Here is a 7,166-nt window from a genome sequence, read left to right as displayed (position 1 = left end):
ACGCTCGGTATATGCGCCCGCCCTGCGCGCCACAGGCGCGACGCGTCTTCAGCGCTTATTGTGACGGTACATGAAGCGTCCATGACAGTACCTAGTGTCGCATCTATAGCCAACTGGTAAGTGGCAGCAATATTTTACCATGGAGTGATCCCCGCGTGTGTGCGTGTTCGAGTCCTGTAGTAAACATTCTCGCAGCCTTCGGTGAGTGAGTAGTAGGTAGGTTGAGACTTCGACTAGTAAGGCACTTGTGATAAATGAATTGTCTACGAACAGTAAAGAAAGTAATAAATATAAGAAAAATACGGAATGAATGTCTAGATTGCTTACTGCGTGCACAAATAAAAATTTTGACCACTGCTTAGATATTGTTGTTTGCTTGCGGTTACAATGTGCGCGCCGGGTTTACTCATGATTATAATCACTGCTTGCTGAGATTACAATGTCTCCGGTGTCCGATAATCAGTGATTGTAATCTATCGGTGTACGGATTATTGCACATTATAATGGGTACCACTGTGATTGTAAGTGGTTGTGCAAATCGTTCAGGTTTTCGTAATCGCTCGCATAGGGGTCAATATAATTTTCGCAATAGCTACAATTTAAACCGCTTATTTGCGCTTATGCAACGCGAACCAAATTTCCTGATGTACGCAGTAGTGAACGCTCTTCCACTTACTTACTACTCTCGAGTGACGGATTTTGCTGCCATGTTGCCTCATCTTTACTTTTTCGTCTGCGAAAAGCAGTGACTTGCACCATGGCGCGGGGCGCATAGGCGTTTGAGGCGGAAAATAGACGTGTTTATCATTCAAATAGTGTATAGCTAAACGTGTTTGCCTTCACAAGTTCACGAATGGCTTTGATAGTGTGAGCAACTGCATCCCTCCCCATCTCCTCTCGCTCTTTCTCCTGCGCCACGGCTTCCTCACTGACATCCAAAGGGCCGTTCGGGCCCCATGCGAACGTAAATGTAAGCCAGAGCTCCCCGTCTGGCGTGCTGCTGATAACGTTGGTGATCGATGCGAGCAGTTCGCCAGTGGTGGGCGAGACCATCGTGAAGTACACCTGCCAGTGTGGAACCCGTTCAATCAACAAACTAATCTCTTTTGTAGTACTGGCGAGATACTAACCGCTCCCGGAGGGAAGAACTCGACTTTCTCGTGCGCGAGTGCGGATTGACCCTTGAACTGCACCTCGCGCAGCAGACCGGTCGGATGCTCGCTCAGGACCTTGCAGCTGGCGATGGCCGAAATGAATTTCCTGGTTGAGATATGAGCGACCTTCTACTTTTTGTCGCAACTGTGGGCTTACATAGGATCGCGAGCTTTGATCTTGAGTCCTTCGTATACTTGTCCTCTGGTGAGCCGCTCCTCGCCGGCGGGGTTGATCGGGTGGGTGACTGCTACGAATCGCATATTGGAGGCTGGCTGAACACTTCAGTGTCGGTCAAGGGTTTATGTATGCAGTTGAATAGTGAAACGTGGAATGTGCGGTTATTGAGATTGGGGCCTGCTGTCAACTGGTACTTATAGGAGGTACAACTTGACGCCACTGAGCGGATGACGCGTTTGCGGCTTGGCTGTCGTGATCACGTGACCGCGATTCTCGCGTTTCATTCAGCCTCTTTGCATGAAAGCATGACGAAGCCGCTGCAGCCTGGCAGTCATCTATTATTTACGAAGCATTTTTCAAGATCACTCGATGAAACTCCCCTAGTTTATCGCGATTGTGTTGTGACAATGGATGCAAAGAGCATTTGTGAGTCGTGACACATGTCCTGCTATAGCTATGGATCCGGTGACTACGCTCCAATTCACCATCTGTAATCCCCCGGACTCAGGCGCAACTCTGATATGTATCCGGCATGCATGTGGAAACCATCCTCCGCTGCAGATGTGATCATGATGACCACTGAAGCGCTAAAGTTTATCATGCTCAACGCTTGCTTGATCAGCAACAGTCAGCAATTGGGACGTCGATCCGCGGCTTCGACCTTGTTAGCGGGTGTGATCCAGCTTGGCAGTTTGCTTGGAAGCACATCCATCCAATCCTCACCTCTGTGGAATCGAAATCAAGAGCCATCAGCTGCAGGATCATATGCGCTTGTCAAGTACTCCGCTGAGGTCGCATTTGTTTTTCGCAAACAACGCGATTACCGCTTCGCACATCTCATATTTTCCCAGACATTCTTGTTTAAAACAATAGTATCATACTTACGAAATGAGAGCAGTATATTCGCTTGCGGATCGCGTTTGAAATGCGCGCGAGTCAGATCGTCGCGTGACGTCATGATTGATTCGAGTCGGTGGCCGAAACATTCAGGAAAGAGGATGGAAAGGGTTTCCTAGCTACAGCTGAAGCTCAGATCTGCAGCGATTGGATTGAGAGTTCGGAAAGTGTTACACGGCGAGAATATGGCTCGCATAAGCCTGTGAATGGTTGATGACATAAAAATACCGCTCCTGAGAGAGGCCAGTTCCCTCGGCAGTGTTGCGCCTTGCTCCTCGTTACTAATCATCGACATCGATCATGTCGCTCACCTTGAACTCGTCCGTGCGGCTGTCTTCTGGTGAGTACATTTTGTGATTGCCATCCCTGTCAGCTTGACCTATCCAATATGCTCGACGAAAGGTTATTTCATGCCCCTTCTGGGTCTGGGAGTGTACCAGAATGACAACTGCAAACCGGCTTGTCTGGCGGCTCTGAAAAATGGGTACAGGTGCGATCTCACTGTGAACTACCTCTGATTGAGCATGCAACTTATAATGATCATGACGCAGACACATCGACTCGGCGCGCGCCTACAGAAACGAGACCCAAGTCGGGGAGGCGGTCAGAGAAAGTGGTGTTCCCCGCAGCGAGATATTCATCAGTACGTCTATTGCCAAGGCTGCGTGGACTTTTCCGACATATTTATTATAGCGTCCAAGATCTACCATCCCGACCATGGCTACGAAAGCACACTCAAAGCCGTCGACGAGTCTCTCCAGCGCTTTGGTTTCGGTACGCATCCTACACGCTTGCGAGCCGCATGTGTGATGCTAAGAGATTCGAAACAGATTATATCGACCTGTATCTCATCCACAGTCCGCTCTCTGGAAAACGGAAGCGACTCGAGACGTGGAGAGCACTATTGGAAGCGAAAGAGGCTGGCAAGCTAAGGACGGTCGGGGTATCCAACTAGTAAGCGCCATCAACTTACGCAGCGGACATGCCCTATCTTTCAATATTCAATGGTGATATCTTTCCCTCTGTGGACAGTGGCATCAAGCATCTCGAAGAGATTCGCGAAGCAGGCCTCGAGACGCCCGCTGTCAACCAAATCGAAGTTCGTACATTCTCTTATTTTCTCTCCCTTATTCAATGCTGACTAGACCATTTGTCCACGAAGATCCAGCCATTCTGCCAACAGAAACCGATTGTAGAGTACTGCAAGGAACACGGCATATTCGTGCAGGCGTACTGCCCGCTCATCCGCGGCCAGTTTGACAACCCGGTGCTGAGGGAGGTCGCAGCGAAGGTCTGTTTACAATCGATTCCTTAGCCAATTGAAGTCATGACGCGACCGCGCTTTGCATTCACAGTATAACAAAGCTGTGCCGCAGGTCCTCGTAAGATGGTCACTCCAGCATGGGTTCGTCCTTACCTCTCATGACCGACTGGGCTCGGGTCTTGACAGAGGTTTACCATGCGAATGTAGGTATAGCCCGCTACCAAAGTCTGCGAAGCCCGAACGCGTGGTCTCTAACGCGGACGTGTACGACTTTGAGATCTCGAGCGAGGACATGACGAGGATCGACGCGCTCGATAGGGGCAACGACGGTGCTACTAGCTGGAACCCTGTTGATGCGGACTGACGGGCGAGGCGACGATTGAATTTTCAAATTTGTCGGCCGTGAGGAGCAGTCTTCTGAGTGTAGACTGAAGCTGAGGAAGAAACCAGAACTGTGATTTGATAGTTGCACAGACAAATGGAGTCTCCATGAATGCGCTCGTCCGCGCGTGATATGAGTGAGAACGTTATCATTAAGTCCCTTTTGGGGTCAGTTCGAGAGTAGAGCTCTAGCTTTTTGAAGAACAATATGCAACATATGTTTCGTCCATGCACCATAATCGCGGAATGATACAAAAGGCGATGCGACCGACAGAAAAATAGTCTATGATATAGAGGGTGGCTTCCTGAGGATGATATTATAAGAGCATCGACCATGCGAGCATCGTCAAAGGACTTACTCACCGTATAGGACCACGGAAAAGCCATCTTAAACGTCGCTGAGCTCAGCATGTCGTGTCGTTTCCGATGTCCGCCCATCGCTTGGAGCACTGAAAGATGATATTTCCGTCAACTCCATCTCATCGCCCGACTGCACTTCCTCCTCCAAATCCGTCTCCGCAATATCCTCCAACTTCACCCTCGACACGTCTTTCACGCCCCACGTTCCAGCCGTGCTCCTAAACGATCCCAGTGAATATTGCTCCGTGCTCGACCCAGTGGTGCTGCTGCTGCTACTGATAGTGGACAGCGTCGCCTCGGCGCGCGGCGAGAACGAGTTGTCGGAGGAGGCGTGCATGGTGTATGACTCCACGGAGTCGAGGATGTCTTTCTGTGACGAGCGGAAGTGGCGGAGGTTAAGGAGGTAGCGGGTGACAAGGACGGCTGTGATTCTGCTCGAGCGTTGGTATACAAAGCGGGAACATGAGAAAGCTTGAGAGGACGAACCGGACTATGAAGTCGACTGTGCATTGAAACACCTGTGCCGCGTTACAATAAGTATCACGGCGAAGCTGTCTCCGAAAATAGAGCACTGACAGAGGTTATAAAGAGGCTGATGTGCAATACGTTCATTGCGAGGAGTAATCTGGTTTATAAGCGCCCGTGAGTATCATCAGCCATATGTGCCTGGGTAACGAGCGCATACATGAAGTACAGCGTTCCTGGATCATGAAGATCGTCAGCGTGCAGCCGCAAGTTTGACATCTGCAGTGAAATTCTGACCGTCTCGGACTAGAATCGTTGCGACAGATGACGGCGCCTGAGCCGACAGCTCGACCCTGCTCATGTAGTACCACGTCGCCGCTATGACTATGATGTCGGATACGATGAGGCACACGCGCGTCGCGATGACCACTGTGAGAAAACGGCGCATTCGTTAACTTACGCGGAATCTGAAGAACCATGAGATAGGTTGCCTACGTCTTCACAAGCATCAGTGGGACGTCCCAAATCACAAATGAGTGACATACTTGTCAGCTGTAGCCGTCGAGAACGCCATTTGTGCTATGCACACGCCGTCCGGAAACGATACGTAATAAGACGTTCTGATCATGCCGTACTGAAGAACAGCATGTCAGAACGTCGAGTTGCAGGTCATGTTGTGGCTGTAATCACCATAGTTGTCACGCAGGGCACCAGACCAAAGATTAGCGTGAAAACGGCCGTGCGCCAATCGCGCCCGCTGATGGCGAACACCCGCAGGCACGAGAATGCTAATTTCAAAATCCCTCATCAAAATGCAAACGTCGAGAAGAAGTTGCAACGAACCTGCCCATACCGCATACCACATTATCTCGATGATAGAATAAAAGTAGTTCAGAGCTTCACAGCTACCAGAGCAGGGCGAGTTGGCATTGAGCAAAATGCAAACAGCTTGCTTTGATCAAACTGACCTCTTCAACAAATTAGCTCATCCCATACTGAGATTTCGAAGACATGCTCACTGCTGGCGAGTTGAGAGGGAAGAACCCGACCAGATCGATTAAGGACAGTGCCAAAATTAGGTAGCGATTGAGGTAGAAGATTATGGATGCTGAGGAACTGCGGCTCTTCCAGACATATTGTACTTCTTGCGACAGCGTAAGGAAGTAATCATAGAAGACCAGAACTATAATTCACGGAAAATGTTAGATGATTCATGCAAGCCGTCGAGATGCGCACCTGTAACAGCTAATATGCAACAGTTCTGTACCCTGCTAGAAGAATCACGCATCAGAACGCACGTCGGGTATCTCGGGCAGAAACGTGGCATACAGCTCTTGCAGAAACGATGCGATCTGAGCCGTGCTCTCGTGCACATCCATCGTTAATCCGAGCTGGGGGAGGAGGGCAGCTATGATGTTCGAGCCGACAGAACGCTATCGGGGGCGTTGTGCTCATGTACTTATAGTACGCCCTCGCTGATCATAAGTGGCACTGCTAATGCTGATCAAACACATTAGGTGTACCCGTACAGGCTAAGGCCAAGCGAATATGGACGGCGCCCACATTAGTATGTGTTTCATCAAATACCGGAAACAGAATGCGGAAGTATCAATCATGAGGGGAGCCCGGACTCCGACTGCCTGTACGTGGCGATAGAGCAGCTAGAAAGAGATCCCGCAGCAAAGTAAGTTCCCGCAGAAGGCTGAAGTGAAATACGAAGGTTTTCGCGAAGATGGGAGGTTTGATTGAGGCGTTCTTGAATGTGTGAGATAGAGATGGACTAAATTTGAGGCGCACTAGAAGGGCCGCTGGTCTTGTAGTTGTCACAGACGAGCCCTGATGTTGAAGATGAAGGGGATGCCGGGCTCTCACAACTTGCGAAATCTCGAAGCGGAAAGGTTATCTGTTTACAGCCCTAGCCTCCTACTCATACCGTTTCATGGAGAAGAGGCACCCGCTCCTTGGCAAGTCGGCACCAGCAGGACCGGGTATCTAGGCACACACGACTGAATTGCGGATACCAGCATGCGGATAGCCGCATCTCGTATGCAGCTAATGCATCAGGATAGCGTTTGGCTGTGCATCACGGATCAACCTCTTGACGAGAAGATGAGTGCCTCAGACCGATGAAAAGACTGTCCCGAAGAAGTGGAGCATAAGACTGGGATTTTTTTCTGAGCTATCTGCGTAAGAGGGCGTGTAGCCAACTGTCGCAGAGCTCGCATTTGCATTTCCACAATCGCACGAACTTATCGATAGCCTGCAAATCAAGCGCCAGGTACGAGATGTAAACGCTCTGCTCGCGTCATGAGGCAGTGAGAGGGATTGTCGAATAGGTCAGCAGATTCTGTCGCCAATAGTGTGGATCGGCAAGACATTTTAGCGGCGTTCCGACGAGGACGGCGAAGATAGAAGATGCATGGACGACCGAGGGTTTGTGGGGCCTTCCCATCGGAACGGAAAATAT

General features: G+C 50.1%; 4 protein-coding genes across 4 annotated transcripts; 2 read left to right on the top strand and 2 right to left on the bottom strand.

Annotated features, from left to right (window-relative positions):
- Positions 1 to 784: 784 nt before the first annotated feature.
- Positions 785 to 1,515, bottom strand: LAESUDRAFT_751850 (DUF1857-domain-containing protein). The gene is made up of 3 exons (XM_040911690.1): positions 1,312 to 1,515; positions 1,131 to 1,260; positions 785 to 1,065 (listed from the first exon to the last, which is right to left on the bottom strand). The coding sequence occupies exons 1-3, from the start codon at positions 1,413 to 1,415 to the stop codon at positions 805 to 807; spliced, it is 495 nt and encodes a 164-aa protein (XP_040760828.1). The 5' UTR covers positions 1,416 to 1,515; the 3' UTR covers positions 785 to 804.
- A 220-nt stretch (positions 1,516 to 1,735) lies between these two features.
- On the top strand, positions 1,736 to 2,397 carry LAESUDRAFT_384458 (uncharacterized protein). The gene has a single exon (XM_040902263.1). The coding sequence runs from the start codon at positions 1,854 to 1,856 to the stop codon at positions 2,346 to 2,348; it is 495 nt and encodes a 164-aa protein (XP_040760827.1). The 5' UTR covers positions 1,736 to 1,853; the 3' UTR covers positions 2,349 to 2,397.
- A 132-nt stretch (positions 2,398 to 2,529) lies between these two features.
- On the top strand, positions 2,530 to 3,857 carry LAESUDRAFT_762285 (Aldo/keto reductase; the record flags this gene model as incomplete). Its single annotated transcript, XM_040913071.1, has 8 exons — positions 2,530 to 2,569; positions 2,632 to 2,719; positions 2,781 to 2,872; positions 2,923 to 3,003; positions 3,060 to 3,183; positions 3,262 to 3,328; positions 3,392 to 3,520; positions 3,585 to 3,857. 8 exons carry the CDS (start codon positions 2,530 to 2,532, stop codon positions 3,855 to 3,857), a joined length of 894 nt encoding a protein of 297 aa, XP_040760826.1.
- Positions 3,858 to 4,262: 405 nt separating this feature from the next.
- LAESUDRAFT_751848 (uncharacterized protein) lies at positions 4,263 to 6,078 on the bottom strand (the record flags this gene model as incomplete). The annotated part of the gene is made up of 12 exons (XM_040911689.1): positions 4,263 to 4,665; positions 4,721 to 4,752; positions 4,811 to 4,859; positions 4,920 to 4,935; positions 4,997 to 5,128; positions 5,160 to 5,190; positions 5,241 to 5,333; positions 5,390 to 5,487; positions 5,543 to 5,567; positions 5,719 to 5,882; positions 5,936 to 5,960; positions 5,998 to 6,078. The coding sequence occupies 12 exons, from the start codon at positions 6,076 to 6,078 to the stop codon at positions 4,263 to 4,265; spliced, it is 1,149 nt and encodes a 382-aa protein (XP_040760825.1).
- Positions 6,079 to 7,166: the final 1,088 nt, after the last annotated feature.

This window comes from Laetiporus sulphureus (assembly GCF_001632365.1).
Source record: "Laetiporus sulphureus 93-53 unplaced genomic scaffold LAESUscaffold_43, whole genome shotgun sequence".
Taxonomy (NCBI): Eukaryota; Fungi; Basidiomycota; class Agaricomycetes; order Polyporales; family Laetiporaceae; genus Laetiporus; species Laetiporus sulphureus.
The sequence above is the reverse complement of the archived record's forward strand: the minus strand, read 5'-3'. Positions and strand labels throughout refer to the sequence as shown.

Coding starts and splice junctions, on each gene's coding strand:
- LAESUDRAFT_751850 (XM_040911690.1), bottom strand. CDS start 1,415: ATGCGATTCGTAGCAGTCACCCACCCGATCAACCCCGCCGGCGAGGAG. Junction 1,261..1,311: donor ATCAAAGCTCGCGATCCTAT/GTAAGCCCACAG, acceptor TATCTCAACCAG/GAAATTCATTTCGGCCATCG. Junction 1,066..1,130: donor AGTTCTTCCCTCCGGGAGCG/GTTAGTATCTCG, acceptor CCACACTGGCAG/GTGTACTTCACGATGGTCTC.
- LAESUDRAFT_384458 (XM_040902263.1), top strand. CDS start 1,854: ATGTATCCGGCATGCATGTGGAAACCATCCTCCGCTGCAGATGTGATC.